We start from the raw sequence: 25,785 nt of genomic DNA, 5'->3' as shown, positions 1-25,785 counted from the left end.
CCACCTCAAGATGGGGGAACTCACTGTCTGCTTGTTCCTTTAAGATTTGTATTTTCAAAGGCACGCAGATCCAATGCCTGCTGGGGAACCTGGAGGAGGGGGCCACTTTTTCCCCCTTACCCTCAGTCACCATCCAGTAGGCTGTGGATGCAAGAAACCCTGGTGGTTACATTTGAGAAATGCTGGCCTAGAAAGCGTGAGGCAGTGCCAGTAACCTTGTTCTTCTGATCACCATTGCTAGGCTGTAAACACAAGATCATCCTTCTGCCCTTGTGGTTGTATGATTGCACAAGACCCATGAGATGTCTCTGGATTAAGAAGCAGAGCTTTCGAATGCCTGATTATTTTTTTATTTGACCACTACTATAGAAATAATAAAATTAGTTTAGGGTGGACCCAAAACATTATGTTTTCAATATTTTTTTGTTGAAAAAATCCCAAAATCTGGTTGGGGTTAAGGGAAACTATTTTATTGGAGTTTTTACATTTTTTCATAAAATTGAAGAAAATTTACAAGGAGCAAAAATTACTAGCTATCAAGGCTGGCAAAAAACCAAAGGAAACAACAACAACTTAGTTGTGTTTCTGTTCCATTTAGGCTTAGTAAAGAATATCGACATATATGCATATTTTTGTTATTGAGTCTGTGAAATTACAATTTAGACATGTGTATGTGCATATTTGCTTGTTTTTCCTAAAGATACCTAAATATTTTAGGAACTATTGTAACAATGGCCACTAGCAAGAGTTGGTGGCTACACTCTTGAAGGCAACAAAACATTGTTGTGAGAACCCCCTAAGAAATTTTCAGAATGCTCCTTACGCTGTCTATTTACCCCAGATCTAAAAGGAGAATAGTATTGTTTCCCTTTATTCCCAGGATTTTGTCAGGCTTAATCTATTGAAGGATTTTGAGGTTTTCAGATGAAAAGCACAAATCATTGTCAAACAATGAACAGGTTATTCTTACCCCGCACTACAGAGTGCCATTAGCCTTCATTTAATGACTAATCCATGTAAAGTTCCAGACAGTTTACTACTACCAGTACTAGTAACCATAGAGTTTATAATGCTATACTTGTACACAAGTAAACAGGCAACATTTAAGACAGAAATATGATGAATTGTGTTATAATGGATTGAACTATGGAAAAGAGGGGTTTTTATGGTGATGTGAGCAATTAGTCCAAGAGAATTGATCCCTCTGAGTCATGATTGAGATTGACCTGTGGAATTCTATGTTGTTAGGAATTAATGAGCTGTTGAATAAGGTTATGGACCTTCATTTAGAGTAGATTATGATTGTGTGGTTGGTGAATAGGACAATTGTTTTCCTCCAGGCTATGTAGTAGTAATTGAACAGGAAAAAGAGATGGTAAAGTCAGGTAGAGTGTATGCATCTTTGTGATTCTGCACTGTTGCCTCTTGCCTACTAATTAGAATACATTTGAGTTGGACCAACAAAATAATGTCCATATTTTAATTTGTCTTTCTTTACAGGAAAATAAAGTCCTTTAATTAAAAGAATTTGAGGGGAAATGAGAAAATAAAAGGCAAATAAAGGATTTAGGCAACTGTGTGTTGTATCTACTCTAACTCCAAAACCACACACAAAATACCTGCACGCATACACTAAGGATGTGAATGACTAGTCGACTTTATCAGAAAGAGGCAGCAAGGGGGTAGGGGGAGAAGTGGAGGGGGTATTTCAAAGCGGCAGTGTTGCATGCAGCCTGGGGCCAGACCCCGGGCTCCATGCAGCCCTGCTGCTTTGAAACATCGCATGCAGCCCAGGGTAAGTTGGGTTGTCCCCAGGCTGTATGTGGTACGGCAAAGCGGCAGCAACGCGTGGAGCCCGGAATCAGCTGGGGACTCTCCGTGTGGCGCTGCCGCTTTGAAATGCCATGAGGAGTCTGACAACGGATTCACCACGGTTTTTCAAAGCGGCAACACCACATGAAGCCCGCGGTCAGCAGGGGAGTCCCTAGCTGACCCCGGGCTTCATGTGGCACTTTCTCCTTTAAAATGCAGCAGCAGCCCTAGGGCTGTTGCTGCACTTCAAAGGCAGAGGCGCCCTATCGACTCATTGAATAGTCAATGCAAAGTGCATCGACTATTCGATTAGTCAGTTACTCAATATTTAACATCCCTACCATACAAATGCAGATTTACATTCTGCAACTTCTGTATAAAAATTACTACCAGATTGAGGCTGATCACAAGCTACATAGATGGCCAGTGACTAAGGCTTTTCTCTGATGTTTAGGTGAAGTTACCCTATTCCCATCATTTGTAATGTGACACAATAACTCACTTTCTTAAGGTAGAAAACCGGATACCAAAAAATGTGTAAAGTGATTTTATAAAAGCTGTACTGAGCCCAAGTTAATTGTTAAAACACATTACTATTACCAATATTAATTGGTAATATTACCAGTAAGCCAGGATGCACTTTAATTGCTCAGAATGAGCATAGAATGATGTGGGTTATGGGTGACGGTGGGTAGATAATGGAATACTGTCTATATATGTATATTTACTGTGCCTTATACAATTGAGACTTGATCCTAATTGGAGTTTTTAGGTGCTAATGTAAAACTACTGCTAATAGTTTGTTGTACAATTGGGCCAAAATCTCCTGCCAGTTATATTCTCTCCCCCTCCCTCCCCAGCCATTGAGAACTTATATTGCTTGTAATGAGGAAGGCTGCTGTTGGGAGTTAGATTCCGCTCTGCCTTTTACAGATTAGTGAAGCAAAATGGGACTCTTAAGTGGATTTCAGGGGAATTGGGAAATCAGTCCTAAAGCCTTATGCCCGAGGGAGAGGCCTGTAATGATGCATGGTTTCTATAATGAGACTTCCAAGTCTACATGGGAGTTTGTCACTCTTGCTACCTGTGAAAGTGTTCAGCTAGTTGTACTGCTCTTGAACAAGTCCCTCTGTATTTTGCAGTGGCTGCTGCTTTGCAGCCCTCTGCTACAAGTTGGACCTCCCCGATCTGGCTCCCTCGGGACATGACCAGTCCCAGCCAAGGGAGTTTTTTGAACCAGGGAAGGTCGGGATGAGGTGGGGTGTGGGGCGCCAGCCTTTCCACTGGGCTCCTCTCCCCAGTTACCTGCCACAGCTGCCCTGACCCCCTGCCTGCAGCAGCCCTGCAAACTCCTCAGCCCTGCCACACCCGGGAGCTCCGGAGGCAGCCCTACATGCAGTTGCAACCCTACCAGCTGTGAGCTCTGCAGCCCTCCCTCTTCCTAGCCCCACCAGCTGTGTGCTATGCTCTTCCTGCCTCCCCCCATGAGGGCTCTTGCTCCCCTTCCGGCTGTGGGCTCTGGTGCCCCGTGGGCTGTGTTGCCCTGCTGGCTCTGCCAGTCAGCTCTGCTCCCAGCCACTGACAACCTTTGTGCTGGGGCTCTGTAGTCCGGCAACATCCATGGTCCTTCTGGACCATAGAGGTTCAATCTGTAGTATGCACACTTGTGTACTATACAGACTTGGGCAGAGATGAAGGTGCGTCCATATGGCTCCTTCATCTGCAAGAATCCACCGCGTGGGAAGCACATACCGTGGAGTTGGTGTGCAGGATCATTTATTTTTGTTTGATAGCGTGTTCCAATTTTTCTGAGTGGGACAAGGCCCCAGGTGCCTTGATGGCAGAATCAGCTTGCCTCATTTATGGAGACCATACCTCTTGCTTTTGCTCAGCAGTCAGTGAACTGATGGCTTCATTTTTCTCAGATAACAAACAATGTGTGTTTATTAACTGAGATGCAGGTGTTTTAATTGGTTCATCTGTCTGACTCAACAGGAGCGTCTCCTGCTCTCTGTACTTCCTCGTCATGTTGCCATGGAGATGAAAGCCGACATTAATGCCAAACAGGAGGATATGATGTTTCATAAGATCTACATCCAGAAGCACGACAATGTCAGGTAAGAGCTGCTGACTGAATCCCAGCTGGCAAGGGAGGCAGGGGGCCATACTGAGCCCCACCCCCAAGTTACAGAGAATTAAAGTACGCAGATGGCAGGGACACACAATCCAAAATAAGTAACAGCTAGAAAATTGAATTAAAAAGCAGCCCTAACAGACATCCGTGAGTTTGTGCGTGGGATGGGGCAGCAGCATTCTCTGCATCTGCAGCATCTTCCTTTTGGGAAGTAGTTTCTACAATATTCTGCTTCCAAGAACTTTTCCTAGAACCCTTCACGCTTTTTAGAAAGGTGCTGAGGATTGACAAGTTTGGTTGCTTGTTTAAGTGTTGAGTAAGCCAGTTCTGATTTGCAGCCCTTGGGTGAGAAAAGAACTGCAGAGTCAAATTGCTCTTAAGGTGACTTGAATATTCACCACTGGCCTTAAACAACAAGCTTTGTTATCAGCGAGAACGGGCAGCTACAGACAGCATACCAGTGTTCCACAGCTCCTCGGCCTAGCCCTTTAGAGAAGGTCCCACAAGAAACAGACACTGACTTTATGGTGAGCAATCCACAATCAAATACAATGTGTGTGTATTGCTGAGAGTCTTGCAAGTATTTTTAAGCACTGTCACGCCCATTGATTTCAAGGGAAGCTGGAGATACAGTAGCAGCTTGGATAGTGAGAGAGGTGTTTGGAAGAACAGAGAGGGGATGAAGAAATATTAATTTATCTCAGCATTTTTTTAAGAAGTAAAGACTGATGTCCCCTGGATGTTGGTGAATAATTTAGTTTTGATGCAACTCCTCTCTGTTGCAGGAGTAAACCTGCTTGAGGTTGTTTTTGGCCTTTGTTGAGCCAGACTATGAAGTGTTTTGGTAGCTCTCCTCCAGCCATGGTGCTAGATAAACTAGGGAATAAATCTTTCTCTTTCCTCTCATCAGTGCTATGAAAGGCTACAACTTTTAATGATTCAGAAGTAAAATATGCAGCTTTGAAATGAATGCAGATTTGTATGGTAACTGGTTTACTGATTTTCCAGAGGAGGTATATTAAATTACATCAGTACAGTACTTGTAATATGTCCTACTGCATTTTTATGTGTACCATTTTTTCCCTACTCAGTTTGTTGGCCAGAACCTACAAGTTTGTTGGATATTTGAATAGCATGTGAGCAGTTGTATAAGTAGTATTACAGGACAGCCACATATCATCATATTGGGTAGTATCAAACTAGCTTTTTTTGATGCTGCAATTCCTAATTTGGAATAGAGGACATGCAAATGAAATAATCATTATGAACATCTGATTGTCTTTTTAGGACAATACTTCCTCTGATATTTTGTTTGATATACTAGAAACTTTCCTCAAATAACGGGGAGCAAGCTTAACTGCTCTTTCATCTTTATTTTGTTGAAACCATATTATATAAAGCTGGGCTGAGATGAAAATATCTAGAGTTAAAATACATCTTCAGTATGGACTCTTCTATAACAAACAATCAAAAACAAATTCTATCAATGTTTAAGGGTAAAATAGAATATGGCTTTCCACTAGTAATGTATAGTGTCGCAAATAAGGTAGTAATTACAGTTGAAATTATATAATGCTAATAGTTCTCTCTTCAGTTGTGAAATCTGATTAGAATTTTTCAGACAAGTTATACTTAATATGATTTCTTTTGACTGGGGAGGTGTAATAGGGTATTTCAAATGTGATGAGAGAACAGCAGATTCAAAGGAGATATTTTCTAGTCCTTGTCTAAGTAGTGCTATAATAGATATGTTCTGCCTTAGCAACCAACCAGGAATTGGATCCAAAGCAGAGATTGCCCTCAATCCATGTATCATGTCTTTGATATGAAATGCACAAATCTTATTAGGGTTTCTTGAGGGTCTCTAGGCAACAAAGTTAATAAAGTTAGAAACAGAGGCTGGTAGACTCAATATGTAGTATACTCTTTAGTGATTTGAAGCTCGTTCAAGAAGTTGAACAAGTTGAAGTTGAACAGATGTTATTTGAACTGCTATTAGAGAGATTTAGAAGACTGTTCCCTTTTTTTCCCCTGATTTGTTTTCTTCCCTCTTTAGTTTATATATAATGAAAAAGGGTCTCAAGGAAATTATTTTCCACACAAAATGAGACCTCCTCATTTCAGATAGGGCACTGTGGTATTTGTGTGTAATATGGGTAGTTCCCAAATCTCAGAGACACTTATTTGATCATGCTGAACATAGGTGCCGACTTTCCCTCTAGCTGGGAGTAGTTGACCCCCAGGTGCTGCTTCCCTTCCACTCCTTCCCCCGAATTCTTCCTCTGCTTCACCCTGATCCATTTCATCCCTTTTCCCCAAGCCCCGCCCCTTGGCTTCTTCCCTGAACATACCCTTTTCCCATTCCTCCCCCTGCCTCTTGGAACTTCTGGGAATCAGCTGTTCGCCAGGCTCCAGAAGCAGGGAGAGGCTAGGGGAGGAGTTGGTCAGCAGGGCTACCAGTGGGTGAGAGGTGCAGGGGGCAAGGAAGATAGGAGAAGGTGGGCTGCCTTAGGGTGCTCAATTAATTTTCCCCTGTGGGTGCACCAGCCCCTGAGCACCCACAGAGTTGGCATCTACGGCGCTGAATGCCATGCTCCTTCACTGCTCTGTCCCTCTGTCTCGAATGCCTGCAAGCTAAATCTTAGACTAACTGGAATATTGCAGCAATCTGTGGAGGCATATGGTATAATCTGAATAGTTTGTAGCTGATATACCTCGGGTTTTGATGCAGCGTTGACAAATGGAGAATTTGAGGTAAGACAGTTGCGAGATAAGAGTCACAAACCAATAAACAAGGATCTAAAAGTGGTTTAAGGGGACAAGTTATGTACATAAATCAACAATCTGAAAGAGGGCTTTGGGAGCTGCAAGAGAGCAATTGATGGTCAAATGGGACCTCAAGTTGATGACCAATTAGTTGGTAGAGAAAAATAGCAACAGAGATGGTGATAGAATCCAGTGAAGGTACCCTCAGTATAAACAGACAAAGCCCTTTATTATTTTTTAATCAAGGTTGCTAAGTAACATTAAAGGTGAAACATGCATACCAAAGAACATTACATCCAACTTCCCCCCACACACACATACACACAGCCCAAGGCATATAAAAACATAAAGTCATCATTGATAAAATCTTTGTGTTCTCTGCAGATTAGAGGTGTGGTGAATAATCAAGAGGACAGGTCACTGACACAGAGTTGTCTGGATTGCTCAGTAAGCTGGGCACAAGCAAACAATATGTATTTTAATGAGGCCAAATGTAAATGTGTGCATCTTGGAATGAAGAATATAAAATATATTTACAGAATCAGAGAGTCTATCCTGGGAAACAGTGAGTCGGATTTTTCTAAAAGAGATGCTCTAGTTTAAACAGGAATCATTTCAGGGAACTCCTTTGGTCTCTGTTGCACAAGAGGTAAGACTAGGTTACAGTGGTCTTTCTGTCAATTGTAGACAAGTGATAAATATTCAAATATCCTAACAGCTTATATGACCCTTTCAATAAATATGCAAAAATATAACACAACACATTCCAAAGATAACCTTTACTCTGCCCCCACATTGAGTCCACAGAGTAAATTCCTGAAAGGGGCTGAGTTGAGCATCTTGTAGGATCAACATCGTAAATGGTAAACTCTTCCGGTCATAGACCTTGCCTCCTCCATGTCCAGTCAAATATTAAGAACCTCATCCAAAGCCCATTGGAATCAATGGAAAGGCTATCAGTCACTTCAGTGGATTTTAACTCTGGCCTAAGTGCAATCAGCACTCAACAAATAGTAACTAGAAAAAGTAAGTGAACCAAATAAGTATCAATGCCCAAACCAAATCTCAAGAATTTTGGAGTGCATTTTGCCACATTCTCAGTTGTTAATCAGTCTGAACAAAGGAGAAGTCTGTGCATTTGACCATGTCTAAAGCACATGCTAGCTGGCATGTTTTAATAAACACCTCTTTAAACACTAGAATGTATTGGGCTTCATGCCTCTTAAAAACATGTTAGCTGGTTGTGGTTGAAGTGAGAGGTGTGGTGAGTCTAGAGATTTCCACAACCAGCTAACACTTAAAAGAGGGAGAGAGAGAGAGAGCACATGCTTTGTTGAATTGATGCCTTAACAAACATGTTTTAAACACTGGAGTAAACAGGTTTTAAGTGCTAGTTGAAGTCAATGGGGCTTAGGTTTACATTTGAAGTTAAGTATGCACTCAAGCGTTTTGCTGAATTGTGGCGGAAAATGTGCTATGAAATTTCTTTTCAAATACAGTCTTTTTTCTTAGTCTAGATGTGGCCTTATTTAGAGCAAAGGGAAAATGACTTTAGAGCTAGTTTTACGTCTCCTCTACTTCTACTTCAGAGAAATGAAAAAAATAAGTAAGAGTATGGGAAAAGAAGATGTGATTTGGAACAAATTATTCCTTTCACACAGGAGTCAGGCAAGAAGACCATTGCCTCGAGTAGGCTCTGTAAAACCTTCTCTACTGGGAATTATTCATTACTGTGGGAACTTAAAGCCTATGTGTGTACCAAGAAACCTGTTGATGGGCGCAGTATATAAATCAAATGAATAATAGAATTTAACTGAAAATTGGCAGGCATGCTTTTTCCTTTAATCTGTGCAACAGTCAAGAAAAAATTTTGTTTGAGGTTGGAAAAAGCCAACCAGTTTTGTTTGTTTTTTTTAGTGTCATAAAAAGTTTTAAAAAAAATCTAAGTTCTGTGTTAGATAAAAGCCATTGTATCTAGGTAATTCAGAAACATGTTAAGTCAGAACTGGGGGCTATGCCTGCCCATTGAATGTGGTTTCCTGTTGTTGATTAATTAACAGAAACGTTTCTTTGGTAGTTAATAGAAGTGGGCATAGTTTGTATGTTTGTTTATTGTTTCCACTAGAATTTTGTAAATCAGTGTCACATAACGAAGCTTTTCTAGTGCTCTCACACATTAGCTGAAATAGGCGGATCCTGTTGTCTACTCTGTTTTGGGTTACGTTTGCATTTATTTGTTCAAAGATGATTTTAGGATTATTCCAGGAATAATCTCTGAGAATCACCATTAGACTAATGCTTCATAGATAGGGAACGCAGTGGAAAAGGCTTTCACCTGGCTTCCTTGCCCAGAAGTTCTCTTAATCCCTCATAATTTTGTAGCCCTTTTTGTACCAGTTGTCTGCCTGGCTGCTGACTTATGCATTGTTGGTATGCACTCAGTAGGGTCGACGTTCATCACGGTCCCTGGGGAAAGGTGTGGGGGGAGGGGATGAGGTCAGAAGTCGTGGAGCCAAAGGCAGTGAGCTCTTAGTGCTGCCCAGACTGCAGCATGCCCACCCCACTCGCAGCTCTCGGAGCCAAGCAGCAATTCAAAGGGACGCAGGGCTCTGGCCAGTGGTGCAGTACTGGCGGCAGCAGCTATGAGCTCCAGGCTCCCTTAAATCACTGGACCCCAGGGCAGTTGTGCCCTCCCTGCTCCACCTCACCCCTCGTGGAGGGCCCGTATGCCATATCATATTTAATTGACATTTACAGGACAGAGTGAACAGAATTAAACGAGAATTACAAGTGCAATAGTGTGTTCAATACCTAAAAATCCTGCAAGCAGGTTTCAGAAATATAAAATATACTAGAAGATTTACCCTGCGTTGCTCAGGTCCTTAACTTAAAGTTTTGTTTTTCTTCATTTAAATCATTGCTCCGGAGTGGAGCTGGGGGTGAAGGATTCAGGATGCAGGCTGGCCCAGAGAGAGAGGACTACCCCAGCCCTCTGTCATTTGCAGCAGCTTGGGGCCAGGTGAGACCTGTCTGTCCAGGGCTGTTGCAGCTGCAGTGTGCACAACTCGGGGAGGGGTGTATGACCTCCAGCTGGAGGACAGATAGACATGCAGACAGACATACAGACAAACTCTCTGAAATACGTAGTAGATAGCTGTCTCTTTCTCCGCCTCTTGGCCCAATGGGGTTGTAGACGTCCCAGTCCTCATCTCTGGCCCCATTCCCCCATTCCCCCTCTCCTCCCCCCCCCCCCCCCGCCAGTGGTCATTCTGCAGTATAAGCCCCTCCTCCCTTTCCATTTTATGAGAAACAGTCTAATACCTGGCACATCCCATTGTGTTGGCACAACCAAACCCTGACTTTGATTTAAGTTATGAGAGGAAGCTGCCTACCAAAGTTGGTGCTCCTAGAAAAGGCCTTCTTGTAGATTGTTGTACAAAGTTATTCTATCTTTGGTCTATTTTTAAATTATGCTCAACATGGAAAACCAACATATCCCTTTCTAAGTGTTATTGGCTGTTAATGTTTTTACTTATTTGTAGTCATGTTTCTTTGGTTAATCTGAATGTCTCTCCATCCCAGACCAAAAGTATGTGGCTTTTTACAAAAAATAGTCCGTTTGTCTCCCTTTCTAGAAACTAGTCTTTCGTAGACCATGTAAGGAATACATTTTTACAAGTGGAACTTTTTTTTACCTCCAAGTGTCTGAATAATTTTCATAGCAATGAAGAGATACAACTGATCTTCCATGTACGGTGGTATTTTTCCATGTATTTTAAACTAGATCATTTACCCAGCGTTGCTTGTTTTTATTCTTATAAATCATTGCTCTGGGGTGGGGCTCGGGGTGAGGGGTTCAGGATGCAGGCTGCCCCTGGAGAGAGGACTACCCCAGCCCTTTCTCATCGCGGCAGCTTGGAGCCAGGTGAGAAGTGCCTCTCCATGGCCGCTGCCATTCCAACCAGCACAGCCGGGAGAAGGGTGCATGTCCTTGGGTTGGGGCAGGTCTATTCACCTGCTCCCTGCACTCCAGAGAAATGCAGCAAACTGTGCACTTTTCCCTCACTCCCTGACAAAGGGGAACACCCAGCAGTGTCCCCGTAAGATCTTCAGCCCCCTTCACCATCCCTAAAGGGTGCCAAGGAGTGGGAGGCTGAGGGCTGGGGGTATCTCAAGCCCAGCCAGCCCCTTTCACCTGCCTGGTGATTCGGTCTCTTTTCTATATGGTTTTATGAGAAGCAGCTTGAATGGATAAAAGAAAGTCTGTTCAGAACCTTATTCAGGACTTCCTGGGAATGAGTTCATAGTTTTCTCTTTATTGTTATGGAAAGTAAAGTTCAGAGATTAATTTATCCACAATTAAAATATGATTTCCTGTCACTTTTGGCAGTAATTTACTTTTCCAGACTCTGTTAAAGTGCATTTGGAATGATGGTGATAGTCAAAATGAAAAGATATTTTTGGTTAATATATTCTACTGCAATGTAAATTAGCAGGTTTTATGAGTTTTTATAGAGACAAAGTTCTTCCTCCAAACCTCCCTGAGTGATTGTATGAGAATTATTTCTGACAAATACAGATACTTATAGAATGACTTGACCTTTCCCACGTCTGTGTGTTAAATATAAAGCCATTGTCAAATATAATCAGGAAAGGAGTTCCCAAGACCATACCAGTCTTTAAAAAAAAAAACAGCAAGGTGAATTGTGCAATTAAGTCAGTTTGTTTTATCTTGAATGAGATTGTAGCTGACCCAAAAACACTAAAATATTCATGGATTGTGAAACTGAACTGATGCTTTCCAGGTGGAAATTTAAACTTACAGTGTTGCCAGTGCTATTTATAGTAACCCATTGCCATGGTAATGGCTTAATGATATCTAGGTTTAGCCAAATATAGTCATTTCAGTACTATACTAAACAAAGTTTAGCAGTCCTCTGAAAAAGACAAAAGATTGGCAGTGTCATCTAAATTCCTCTGTTTCACAAATTTATTTTAGAGATGGTATCCAGGCATGGTGAAAGTGACAATATCCTCTTTATGTAATTCTTGTGAATTGTGTACTGAACAAGATTAACCTGATATTGTAAACTGTTTAAAATAGTTTGACAACTTGGATTATACTGTTTGCAGAAATAAATCATTGGATGCCACTCTCTATAGGCACTGTAAATGAGAAACATGTTTGACTACCTTTCCAAATCAATTATGTGTTAGCATCAAAACTTAAAAAAAACCACCCTTAATTATAGAATCATAGAATTATAGGATTGGAAGGGACCTTGAGAGATCGAGTCCAGCCCCCCGCCCTCAAGGCAGGACCAAGCTCCGTCTACACCATCCCTGACAGATGTCTATCTAACCTGTTCTTAAATATCTCCAGAGAGGGAGATTCCACCCTCATTAAACATGTTTTCAATTAGACCAAATCAGTATAATTAGACAGAGAAACCATATTCTTGGCATCTGATAGCATTTCTGCTAGACTTTCTATGACTCCTGTGTAAAATGGATTTAATAATCCCTTTCTTCAGAGGTGAATTGTGGTATTTAACTAATAGTTTGTAAAGTTCTTTGAGGTCCTACGATGTAAGACACTATATGATTGCAAATAATTACTTTTGGATAATAATCCTCATCTGAGATTGCTAAAGAGCTCAGATTTTATTTTAAAGTTCAATTAAAATTGTCTAGATATCTGTTTATTTTCGCCCTCAAGCCTAAATGTTTCTTCTTTTAAAGGAAATATCAGTCCAAACACTGTCACACAACTTGGTTCTAATTGAAGCTAGTACAAAGGTTCCTTCAGAATAACTTTAAATGGGTACATTGATGTTAATGCAATAGTCTATCAACTCTGCTTGCTAATTAATGGTGTTTTCTTGGTGGCACACATAGGTTTAGCTCTTGATTTTCTGGCTAGCTAAATTACAACACCTCTCTCTTGAAACCAAATTAGTTTATAATGGGCATATTCTATCAAGTCCAGTTCAAACTGGTGAGTTCCATCTGTTAATAGGTTTGTCAACTGACTGTTATTAGTCAGTAACGCATCTGAATTTATATTTTTGTATTTTCTTCTTGTGGCAGTTAAAGATAAGTAGAAGAGAGTTTAATGTGGCCATCTGCAATAAATAAATAATACCGTACAACAAACGTGTAATAGTCACTACCTGGATATTTTTGGTGCCTCCAAAAATAATCTAAAAATAATGTGGCTACAATTTCCATAGAAAGCATCCTCATTGCGATGAAGCTACACCAGTTAGTGTTCAGATAGCTGCTGCCCAATCTCTCCTCTTCCTTCACTTTCCCAATTCTGTCAGCTTATGTGCAGATGATGGTTTACATAGCTGAAAACATGTTAGTAGGTGTTAAGCATGTCTCTCAGTTCCTTGTGATATTTTACCTAGCAGTCATAGACCAAATCTGTAGCTTTCCTTTCCTTTCCTTTCCTTTCCTTTCCTTTCCTTTCCCGTCTTCTGCAGCCTTTTTTTTTTTTTTTTTTTTTTTTTTTTGCGGGGGGGCGGGGGGGGATTATCATCTACTCAATATAGGTTTTAATACAGTGCACATCCTTGAAGTTTCCAAGTGCCTTCCAGACGGGAAGTACGCAATAGGGCTATATATCTATCACAAAAAAACAAGACTGTGTAGCACTTTAAAGACATTTACCTCCCCCCCTTCCCTCCCCGCCATCTCCCTTCTGTTCTGAAATTTGATTTGTCCTTTTCATATGCGTTCTTTTTTTTTAATTGTATCCTTTGGTATATATGGTTGTGACAATTTTCTTCCACTATTTGATCTGAGGAAGTGGGTCTGGCCCACGAAAGGTCATCACCTATTAAACCATCTTGTTAGTCTTTAAAGTGCTACACAGTCCTGTTTTTTGTTTCAGCTGCACCAGCCTAACACGGCTACATTTCTACCACTATATATCTATCATGTTGTCTTCATCTCCCCAGAAGGAGGAGCATGGGATCACTGTGTTCTTGTGAGAAACCATTTTGCAGCCTCAAAGCCAGAGCCAAAGCAGAATACATCTGGTTCTTCAGGGCAGACCTCTTGGGTTCTCAATGGTGGCTGTACACTCCTAAGTGGTAGGGACTATGCTGAATGGGAAGCTGCATTGTGAATAAGTCGGGGATGGGCTGTTTATTCCGGTTTATGTGGATCCAGTGAGAGTATGCAGTGGTGCCGTGCCTGCTCTTGCAGTCCAAAGGGTAAACACAGCAAATGTGAGAGAGATGCATAACGTTCCCGCACCATCATCCTGGAGGAGGAAGGGTGGTAGATTTCACTTCCTGAACTGCGCTGCACTCTACTTGCAGAAACATCTCCAGCCTGAACAGTTTGGCTTTATCAGGGCAGGGTGAAATTAATCTTAAATAATTTTCATAAACCCTAAGAATCTTTGAGATGGCAGTAACTTCCGTAACTACCAACCCATGTTGCATTTGAACCAATTAGTGAAAAAAATTCTGTAGTTTACTCCTAATTGCCTGAGTCATCCTGTCTGCTCATGATTTCTCATGAGCCACGTGATGGAGCAAGTATGTGTCTTTTGGGGAAAGACACTAAATCTAAAATCTGCCTGTGAAAGGAGCATCTGCATTTCACAGTATTTATTGTGGCTGATCTAACATTGGCTTCAAAATTACACAATAAGATGGGAGACATAGATCAAAGGGCACACTTCAAAGTAGTATTTAGTCCCAAATCACTCTCCATATGCTGAGCATGGGCAGAAGGGTGAGAAGCATCTTCCCTACTTACTGCCAGTCCAGGGATCACGCCCCATGCGGTGACAAGAACTGCCTGTCATGGGCACATTCACCTTCAGCTGTAACCAATAAGAAAACAGGACCAGCTATAAAGTGGGAAGAACAACTAGGGAAAGGGAGGCAGAAAGCCATGGGATAGCAGAGGGGCTACAGCCCCTCTCCAGCCTGCCTCTGGGAAACACACTGGGCGGGAGGGAGGAGGGGGGGAAAAAAGGATACTGCAAGCCCTGGAGTTCAAGGGCTTATAGACTTAAATCAAGTTAAGAGGTTACAAACTGGTCTAACTGTAGGTGAAGTGAAGGGCCCAGTTAGGAGAAAGCTGGGAGCAGTAGAGAGACTGCTCACGAGCAGTTGGCACACAACTACACACACAGCTGCTCGTCGTCATAATAAAAAGGAGAACAAATACATGGAAATTTGCTTACAGCTCTCATTTGAGAGCAGGGCTGGCCCAAGCCCTTTTGGCGCCCTGGTCCTGGGCGTGCGGCACCGGGCGCAGGGCGCATGCACAGGCCCACCCCTGGGGCACACAGCGCATGCGCGGACCGATCATGGCTGACACACAGCCCGGGGCCCACTCCCGGGGCACACGGCACATGCGCTGCCCAGCCCGGCCAGTGCTGCTGGTGCACGGGCCGGGCCGTGCAGGGCCCTGCAGCCATGGGGGCAAAGGCGCTGGTGTCCGGCGCCGCAGGGCCGGCACTGCGGGAGCTGGGCGCGCAGCTCCTGATGGCAGCTGTAAGGGACGCCGTGAACCCCTTACAGCTGCCATCAGGCGCTCCCCATGGGTTGGCACCCTGGGCAGCTGCCCAGCTCGCCTATGCCTCCGTCCAGCCCTGTTTGAGAGGCTGCTGTGTGTATAGATGGGCCCGCATGCGTGTGTGTGCATTAGAGCTGTGTTGGGATCTTAGCTACTGCTGGCATTGCCTGATTTCTTCAAGGGGATAAAGAATACTTCTCTCGCTAAAGAACAGAATAGCTGAATAATCCCATTTGAGGCACCCTGTTGGAGTGAGCTACTTAGACCTTTGTGTTATTATAAAGACAACAACCCAAAAGTACAGAGTAACACGTGACTGCAGATCGTAGAATCATAGGGCTGGAAGAGACCTCAGGAGGTCATTGAGTCCAACCTCCTGTTGAAAGCCGGACCAATCCCTACTAAATCATCCGAGCCAGGGCTTTGTCAAACTGGGACTTAAAAACATCTAGGGATGGAGATTCCACCACCTCCGTAGGAAAGCCATTCCAGTGCTTCACTACCCTCCTAGTGAAATAGTTTTTCCTAATATCCAACGTAAACCTCCCCCACTGCAACTTGAGACCATTGCTTCTCATTCTGTTATCAAGAACATAAGAACAGCCATGCTGGGTCAGACCATAGGTTCATCTAGCCCAGTATTCTGTTTGCCGACAGTGGTCAATGCCAGATTCCCCAGAGGGAGGGATCACAACAGGTAATCCTCACGTGATCACTCCTCTGTTATCCACCTCCAGCGAAACAGAAGCTAGGGATACCATTCCCACCCATCCTGGCTAATAGCCACTGATGGGCCTAACCTCCATGAATCTGTCTAGCTCTTTTTTGAACTCTGTTAAAATTCTAGCCTTCACCACATCCTTCCACAGGTTGACAGTGCGCTGAGTGAAGAAAAGCTTCCTTTTGTTTGTTTTAAACCTGCTGCCTATTAATTTCATTTGGTGATCCCTAGTTTTTTTTATTTTGGGAATAAGTAAATAACTTTTCCTTATTCACTTTTTCCATACCCATCATGATTTTATAGACCTTTATCATATTCCCCCTTAGTCTCCTCTTTTCTAAGCTAAAAAGTCCAAGTTTTAATCTCTCTTCATATGGGACCTGTTTCAAACCCCTAATCATTTTTGTTGCCCTTTTCTGAACCTTTTCCAATGCCAATACATCTTTTTTGAGATTACCATTGAGAACAGTCTCTCACCATCGTCTTTGAAACCCCTTTCAGATAGTTGAAGGCTGCTATCAAAGATCTGCAGTGTCCCACTCTCCCTGGCACTCTGTCTGCAAATAGGATGCACCTGTGATGTATTATTCAAACCCTGCTATTCCAGATTTACACAGGGGTCTGTGAAGTTCACAGGGTGTTGGATAGAAATGTGTTAGATGTTTTAATGATGAAATATGGCAAATATAGAATAAGAATAATGAAAAGATTCTCATAGACATTTATGGAAGAGTAGTTTAGCTTATCAAGATTATTCAGAGTCTATTTCTTTTGCAGACTGAAATTGATTTGCAAAATAATGCAGGTCTCATTTTCTGATCACCCTAAAGACAGAGCCAGGCAAATCTCAAAGGGTGCTAATTAGTCAGCTATGGAGATTCCCTTTCTGCTTCCCCTCTTTCTCCCTGACATACTGCCAGAATAAGGATTGAATGAAGCATATAAAATGTGTCCCAACATGTTTAAACTCCACTGTTAGTGACTAAAACTGAGCTCTCCAGTAGCCAGAGTAATACCTCACAAGACCCACTGAAAGTTAACCAAAGACAGTATTGTCTAGTTGATCAAAATGCAGTAAAGATGATTTAAGAGGAGTATGTTTTTATATCATGCTTTGGATGTATTATTATTTTTTTATGTTCATTATTTATTTTTATTAAATCTTCTTCATATCCTTTTTCATCAATCCTTACAATACAATGAATAAATATTTGACTGGAAAGGTTTTCATCCCACAGTACATTGAACTTCACAATCATATTGTGGGCAAAACACAATAAATAAAGCGCCTATGCCTTAATATTGAGCCCTTCCATCCATTTTTGTTATGAGAGTTTGTCTGTCATTCTTCCTGGCTATATGTTCAGCTTAGGGTAGAGACTGCAAAAAAGTGACTGAGAGGAAGCAAACAGTGGGCAAAAGGGGGTGGATTAGGAGAAGAAGTTTAGCAATGAGGAGGAGCACTTTAACAGAGCATTGCCTGATGGGAAATCCCTGCTTAAGATGCTAATGAACCCACGCCTGCATGCATACGTAATTATCAGACCAATTCTAGTAAAAGTTCTCTATTGGTATCCAAAATACTGTAGCTGCCTTATTGCATTATGAAGTCCCTCTAAGGCAGAGATTGAAAACATTACAGCCTGCGGTCTGGGATGCTCAGCCTTCCCCCAGCTCCACAACTTGGCAAGCTGGCACTAGTGCCCCAACCATTTCACTAACCTTTCCAGTCTACAAAGGTGGAATTTATCTATAGATTTGACACCATACCCTGGGCTTAACAAAGACATTAACTGATTGACATGTTACAAAGGCAATTTCTCCTGCCATTAACATCTGCATTTCCACATCAAAAACTATGTACGAGACACATCCAGCCTGCTTAATTAGCTCCATTAACACAGGTCCTACAATTGACAGGTACTTTTTCTGCTGTTATATATATCTCCTGGTTTCTGTTATTTCCACTTCAGTTCATCTGATGAGGTGGGTTTTGCCCACAAAAGTGCATGATTCTGTGTATTTTGGTTAATCTCTAAGGTGCCACCAGACCGTTCATTGTTTTCATAGATTTAAATTACAGGAATAAGATTTTCATAAAATAAAATTTATTCTGAGAACCCAGTGGCATGGGTGCCTGTGTTTTGCTTTAAGAATCCTTGGAGGAGGGACTATGGGAGTTCTCATGGGGCTGTTTGTGTTCTGGAAAAACAGGGCTGGGAGGTGCGCTGTTCACTTGTTTCCGAAGATCCCTCTTTGATCCTTCAGGGTTGTACCAATTCTCAGTCTCAGGTGGAGCAGCTATGCATAGAACCAGCATTCAGAAAACTCTTTAAGGCTTTCATAAAGTACGAGATAACTCTATCAGTAACATCCACAAATGAGCTCCTGTGCCCTTCTGAAGGTAGGGCCTGAATCAAGCCCCAAGTTGGAAGATGCTCAGCTGGACTTGGACGCTGGTCTCTTAAAGCCTGATTCTATTAAGGTGGGTGACAGTTGCAGTTGCTCAGCAACTCTCATGATTCTGCCACTGGAGGTAAAAGGCTTTCTGGTTATGCAGCATGTTCAGCATGCTTAATCAGTATCAGCCTCTGCTAGTTGATGAGTGCTCCAACCTCCATGGCCAATGTTTCAGTGGGGCAACAGCCCAATGGCACACTCAGGCCGTCTCCTGCACAAAGTGGCTGGCTGCTCCCTCCCTGTGGCTCTCTGTGCTGTGCAGGGGGCAGGCTTCAGCACGATGACCCCGCCCTTAGCACAATCTCTTAGCTCCCATTGGCCGATTGTCGGCCAATAGGAGCTGAGAGATTGTACTGGGGTTAGAGGCAGCTCACAAAGCTTCCCTCCTCCCCAGCATGCAGCGCAGAGAGCCACATTGAGCAGCATGGAGCTCTCTGTGCCCAACGGTCCTGTTGGAGCGAGCAGGGGGCCAGATTAAAAGGTTTGGTGGGCTGGGTACAGCCAGTAGGCCGTATTTTGCCTGTCCGGAGCAATAGTGTGTACATCTACTTGTTTTTTGTTTTGTTTTTGTTTTTGTTTTAACTTTGACAACAGAGTTCTCTGTCAACTTTGGTAATATGCTGGCTCATTGCACAGAATGTGTTGCCAATTAGGTGTTACTACTAAGACAACCCCACTGATATTCTGACAATTTAATGTGTTATCTCCAAAGCCTGCTAGAACTATGGGTGCTGAGGGCAGTGTTAAATTGGAGAGACCCTTTGTAAAGTATATTTGGGAGTATTAAGAAAATGAGAGAGATGTGTCAAAAGCTGAAGGAGGGTTGTGTTAATGAAGTGGGGTTAGGGTAGAAAGGGAAAACTGCAAAACGCTCCATGGAGAGTGAGGAGCAGATACATTGATCATCAGCCCACGTTGGGGTTGGAGAATAGAGAGAAGGTGAGCCATGTCAGGGTTTTTGAAAAGTCAATTACCAGGTGGTAAAGCAGGACTGATTTGCAGTTTCCACATATATATTCTCCTTTCTGCAGTGACTGATGATTCCCAAGAGTGAATTAATTGGGATCAATTTGTGAAGTGGAGAAAATGGAACTTTGGCTTCTGCATAAAGCAGTTTGATGACTTGTAGCTGAAGATCAAATTTAACTCAGCAGAAACCAAATACAATAGTCATCCATAAAAAGATAATTCTGCTGCTGCTTTGATTTGGGATTCTGTTCAAAGCTACTATAAATCCCATTCTTTTAGGGTTGGAGGATTTTTTTCAGGGAGGAAGGTGTAGAGACGCACAGAGGTCTTTTGAGTATTGGGGGTTTTTTTTCGCGGTGAATCCTTATTTAAACAACATAGTAACTGGCAAATACTGCCTCAGCATGATGAATCTCAGTTTACAGATGAAATGCTATGACCTGGTGCTTGTTTTATGGAGTGGAAATCCAAGGAGGGTGGTCTATTTTTTTTTAAGATATAATACTATACATCATGTGCTACTGCAACTAGATGAAATGTAGTTCTTACAATGAGAAATATTTATGAATTTCTTGCAGTAACTTGGAACTGCAGTGGGGTGATCTCCAAACATTTTTTTTTGTCAGGTTGTGTTCCTTGGAAGGATATATTTGCAGGTACAGTAGAATGAGAACAAACAGCTTGAACACATGGGGTCTTAATGCATGACAAATGGGAGTGTAGGTCTACAGCTCTGTAGCCTGCTATGCACTACATCGCCATGTGGACTATGCCACCACAAGCTAAAAGTTCAGAATTGCACTTTGACATTCTGCTGCAAAATGCAAGGCACACAACAGAACTTTTAATCTGTGTTGACAGCATCTACGTCATCAGTTATTGTGCGGTAGGCTAAAGCGCTGCTGATATACATTCCAGCTTGCTGTGCGGTGATTATATAGGCAAAAAAGGGATATGAATGTGAGCAACTGCTCTAAAAAATATAAAGAATTAATAATAAAAAGTCATTACACTAAAGTAATTGACAACTAAGTGGAAGGAATGATGGTCCAAGGAAACACGGTGGTGCTTGTGGTTAGCACATTTAAGGAATGACCATCATCCTCTGAAAAAGAATATCTGTCTGCCCCTTATCAGAATGCTATATGTCTTAGGAATCGTTCTGGATGTCTCTTTCATAATATATATCCAAATAACTGTAACAAGAACCCTCCTTCAGATGGCCAGAAGACTCTCCCAACCTGCCATACTCCACAAACTCAGAGTGATCATTGCGATCCATACATTCATGAACTCCAGCCCAGCCATCTCTGCTCACATGACTCAGGAGGGAGTCCACAGTCATCAAAGAAAGTGCAGCTGGAGCAGAACATCCATCTGCCTGCTGGCAAGTGGCGATTGGAGCACGTGACTCCACTCTGCTGATGACTGAGCTGCCTACAAGTAGAACAACACATCATCTTCCCCACCATGACCGTAGCTTTCTCAGGTGGCTGCTGTCCTCAAAGGTGATGATAAATCAATAGATTGTCAGGAAAGGAGATGTGAGAGAGGGAGACTGATTCTTTCATCACTGTCCTAAAACTATGGAACTTGCTTTCAGAAGCGAGGACGATTCTCTGACCCTCTTCACAAAATATAAGAATAATCCCTTAAATATTAGCATTCTTGTGCATTTGCTCACATTCATGTCCCATTCCAGTGTACACATTCCTCATTCCTTCCCTGTTCACAGAGTAAAATCTGTAGTCACCAATCCTATTTCCCTCTGGACCAGTGTACTAGACCATGGGTTTTCAAACTTTGGTTTGCAGCTGGTCAGAATAAGCCACTGGTGGGATGCGAGATGCTTTGTTTACCGGAGCATCCATAGGTGTAGCAGCTCCCAGTGGCCGTGGTTTGCCATTCCCGGCCAGTGGAAACTGCAGTGGCCTAGCCTGCACTGCTTGCTGCAGCTCCCATTGGCCGGGAACGGCAAACTGCGGCCACTGACAGATGTGAGCTGTCGAGCCTGCAGATACTCAGACAAACAAAGCATCTCGTGGCCCACCAGTGGCTTCCCTTTACAAGGCATGAGTTGAGTTTGAAAATCCCTGTGCTAGACTATTTAGGTGAATTTCATTCCTAACAGCTCCTCAGATACTGCATTGATGAGAAGAGAATAGCAGCCTAGAGAGCTAGTGTAATGTGCATGTGCACAAAACATTTCTCATTAAATAAAAGCCTCACATGCTTTATTTATTATGCTTGGTATCGTTCTTGTGCTGTAGTCACATCGAATTAGAACCATTGGAATCTCTCTATCCTTCACTTAGTTGGTCCTCAAAATGTTATTCTGTTAGTGCTAGGAAACTGCAATAATGAAAAGCTATGGAAGTACAGAAAGATCTTCTTTCTTGAGTAGTGCACCTTCAAAATATCACTTGTAGATGATAAACCTGGAGGCTGTCACAAGTCTGTAATTAAAAACTCGGATTCATATGGATATAACCTTACTCTTAGGGTTTGGTTCTCATCTGATCAGCTGGAAAAGGGTAAGATTCAGTGCTACTAAATCCCAGATTGGCACTTTCATTGGTGCTTGTTAATTCACTGTGCTTTGCTTAAATATATAAATAAAATTGAAGCTATTATGTGGTTTATTTAATTCTTCCTGTGTGTTCCTCCTCATGCTTTTGGATTATTCTCCCTAAAGACCTAGTAAGTAAGTACTCACAGATCTCCTAGTGAGCTCCTAGTAAAACCCTAAAGAGCATATGTTATTGATTGTTCCTGTATCTTATCTCATAGCTTTGTAGTTTTTCAATTAACCTGTGTCAAATACTGCATTTATATTATTACGGATAATTGAACAAATACTCCTGTGTCATTTTGGTAGGATACTGTCAATTAGAGAACAGGAAAATATTTCTTTGCATGTGTCTTAGCATTTTTCACTTTCAAAGCACAGTGCTATTATCCCCTCTGAGATGTAGTTAAGAATTATCTCCATTTTGTGGATGGGAAAAGAGAGAGGTTGTGATGGTGATTTGTCTGTCAATTAGTGACTCAGGAGGAGAGATGGGTTAGAACTGAAAAGTTCCTGCTCTCAGACATGTGTTCTAACCACTGGACTTTGCTGCCTCTGATAAGTACATTGCAAAGTAACACAAAAGATGTTCTCACATTTTTAACTGGGGATTAGATTTTTGGTTTTTTTAAAACAGTTATCACCATTGTCTGGGTTGGGAATTAGCTCCAATCTCAGACACCAGAGTGGCTACATATATTGCGGTTTTTCTAGTCTGTTTATAGTAGAACCTTGTTACCAGCACAATTACACTTATGGCTGAAACTTGAGGTTAATTTCCTATTCAAAGAAGCCCATACAAATACAGAACATAAAAACTTAAAAATCAAGACTCGCACAGAACATAAAAGTGTCTGTTTTCTCTGTGTGTCTTCTTTAAGGGTATACAAGGCCCACACTGTCTTAGCTGGGAGTGATACATGCCTGCCAGTTATAATTTGGCCAGAGTCCTGCACCAGGCAGCGCCAATGTGTTAAAGACTTTCCTTATCTCTAGTATCAAATGTACCCCTTCTTTTTACACCTTCTGGCTTGGGTTGGAGTGATGCTTGTCTCCTCCTCTCCAAATGACTCACCCGGCAAATATGTTTATGGGACGTTATCATGAGGTCCAGAAAACACAGTGTGACTTGATAAATGGGATGGGGGAACATTGCTGACCCTCACTTGATTAACTGCAGTTAAAATTAAGTCACGGGAAAGGGCAGAGACTAAATGCTCTGAGAGGAGAACATGCACCTCAGGAATATCTTGAACACTGTTCGTTTTTGGCTGGTACCGAATGTACCATTTGAAAGGTCTTGTTGGCTGCCTTAAGTAGGATTATTTCTGTGCTGTATGGCCCGGGGAAACTCTTTTATGGTGAATGGCTGCTGAATGGGGCTCCAGTGGCAGTTTGTGGTGGAGTAGCTGTGACACTATAAATAAAGTTATTAGCATCAGTATGTAAATGGGTTTCTATTTTTGTTCACTGCATTGTTTGTAAAAAAACTAGGACAGTTATTCAGTAGGAATCATCTGCTGTTCAGCACTGAGCCCTCCCACAGTTGAGGCTGTGTAGGCTTTTATTTTTCCACTGGTGTTTAGAAATTAGCTGCTCTGAACACTTCTTCATTGTGCTGTATAAGAAACAGACGAGCTGTGCTAAGCATTTTTGGGCTTCTAGAGAGTGTCATGGAAGTTCAGAACAGAGAATCACTTCTTGATAGAGAAAACTGCAAGGCAAACATCAAATACCACAGCTGCTGTTTGGCTTAGCCTGTGTGTTTTTTTTCATGTTTTATTTTGTGCAGAGAGAGTGCTGGTATATTTCAGAACACTGTCACGCTAAGACATTTTAAAAGGTGCCGTATTGTCAGCCTTGGGTCTTGTCTACACTAAAAAGTCGGAGCGCTTTAACTATGCTGATATAGTTACGGGGAAACCCCTCCCAGAGTGGATGCAGTTATGTTTGAGTCACTGCCCTGTACCTACCTAGTAATTCCTGTTCAGGATAGGGATGTTAAATTTCGATTAATTAACTAATTGAATAGTCGATGGGATTTCAGTTGACTATTCAATTAGTCGATAAGGACTAGCACGGGGTTCCAACTTTGAAATGTGCAAGAGTCCTCACTGGGGCTTTTGTACATTTCAAAGAGGAAGCGCTGCATGGAGCTTGGGGCCAGCGGGGGACTCTGAGTCTCCTGCTGCCTCCAGGCTCCACACAGAATTTCAATCTGTGAAACGTACAAGAGCCCTTGCTGGGGCTCTTGTACATTTCAGAGGCAGAACGCCGCACTAGTCCTTATTGACTAATTGAATCAAAATCCCTTCGACTATTCGATTAGTTAATTAATTGAAATTTAATATTCCTGTCCTGAATGGGAATCACTATCGCTTCAGGAGGTAGCCGAGTTAGTCTATACAGGAAAAAACAACAAATGGTCTGGTAGCACTTTATAGAGTAACACAGCATGTAGATGGTATTATGAGCTTTTGTGGGCACAGCTCACTTCTTCAGATGACTGGAGTTTTACCGTGAATTACTATGTTGGTACAGAGCAGTGACTCCCCGCTGGCCCTGGGCTCCACGCGGCGTTTCAGTCTTTAAAATGCACAAGAGCCCCTGCTGGGGTTCATGTACATTTCAAAGAGGAAGTGCTACCGCTGCATCTCTGTCTCGTCCCACGGACTGGGGAGACTAGCTTTTAAGCCAGCTGCCCCCGATACCTCTTCCTTTTCCCTGATTTGCTGCCTCTTTGTGATAGAGGCAGCAAGATGGAGGAAGCAACTAGTCGACTAGTGTGTCGACTATCTGATAAACTTTTGCTTATCAGATAGTTGACTAGTCGATTAGTTGCTTACATCCCTAGTTCAAGACACGTAGCAAGCTATATCACTTACTGGTATAAATACCTACTTAATGGTATACCACTTACTGGTACCACTTATTGGTATAAATGCACCGACTTTAGGGATTGTACCAGTATAACTACATTGAGCTTTACATTCCAACTGTCACAGGTATATATCCACACAACTTCCCTGTGTGGACCGGTTAATCGAGACCTTTATGCTTCAGAACTGGTGCAGCACAGGACCAATTGTGCAAAAATCTCTCAAGAGTCTCCTTTAGGGAGGGGGAAGGTGTCCCTGTGGGTTCATCCTTTGCCTCTCTAAGACTGACTGAAATGTTTGTACTGTTTATGTTGGTGGGTTTGTGAGGTGGACCAGATATCTCAATTTTATAGCTCCTGATATTTGGTACATTTACAGCACAGCGGGCATGCTGGTGCAGTGGTGAAGCTCTGCCACTGTAGCCCACAATGCAGATGTTACCTGTGCTGATGGGAGAGAGCTTCTCCTGTCAGCATTGGCACTCGACCACTCTGGGAGGTGGTAGCTATGTTGGCAGGAGAAGCCCTCCCATCGACATAGAGCTCTACACACCAGGACTTTGTTCAGTTGTATCTCTGGTAAGAGATTACAGTGGTGTGGCTGGAGCAGCACCCCCTAATAGATCTTCTGAGAGCCCAGACATGGCTGCTGTTTTCCCAGGGTGGAGAGAGAAATCTCCGTCTTCAGTTACCCTGTAAAGTGGGCTTTGGGCCACCAGGGAATTGTCCCTTCAGTCTTACTCCATTTCTGGGTGGAGTTCCAAAAAAACTTTCTAACCTAAACCTCCAAACGACAGCACTAGGCTGTCTCCCCTTTTTTCTGAGGGAGGAGCATCCCTGGCCTTTCCTTTTGGGCTTGGTTCCCCAGCACGTCTCTGATTCAGGCATTGCTCGCTTGTGGCTGTTCTTCCCCAGTGGCTGCTGCAGCTAGC

The 25,785-nt window shown here is 42.6% G+C and overlaps 1 protein-coding gene and 1 long non-coding RNA gene across 3 annotated transcripts in view; both read left to right on the top strand.

The window, feature by feature from the left end:
- The window catches only part of ADCY5 (adenylate cyclase 5), a 326,161-nt gene that overhangs the window by 178,675 nt on the left and 121,701 nt on the right, over positions 1-25,785 (top strand). For both annotated transcript variants that reach the window (XR_012905123.1, XM_025178780.2), the window contains exon 3: positions 3,808-3,929. Coding sequence is in view for 1 of the 2 variants with exons in the window: in XM_025178780.2 (XP_025034565.2) it covers positions 3,808-3,929 (122 nt within the window). In the remaining variant the exon portion in view is untranslated. The remainder of the gene's footprint in view (positions 1-3,807; positions 3,930-25,785) is intronic.
- LOC142830147 (uncharacterized) lies at positions 18,928-19,635 on the top strand. The gene is made up of 2 exons (XR_012905124.1): positions 18,928-19,376; positions 19,469-19,635. It is a non-coding gene; the product is annotated as an uncharacterized LOC142830147 (long non-coding RNA).

Source organism: Pelodiscus sinensis, chromosome 7 (assembly GCF_049634645.1).
Source record: "Pelodiscus sinensis isolate JC-2024 chromosome 7, ASM4963464v1, whole genome shotgun sequence".
Classification (NCBI taxonomy): domain Eukaryota; kingdom Metazoa; phylum Chordata; order Testudines; family Trionychidae; genus Pelodiscus; species Pelodiscus sinensis.
The sequence above is the reverse complement of the archived record's forward strand: the minus strand, read 5'-3'. Positions and strand labels throughout refer to the sequence as shown.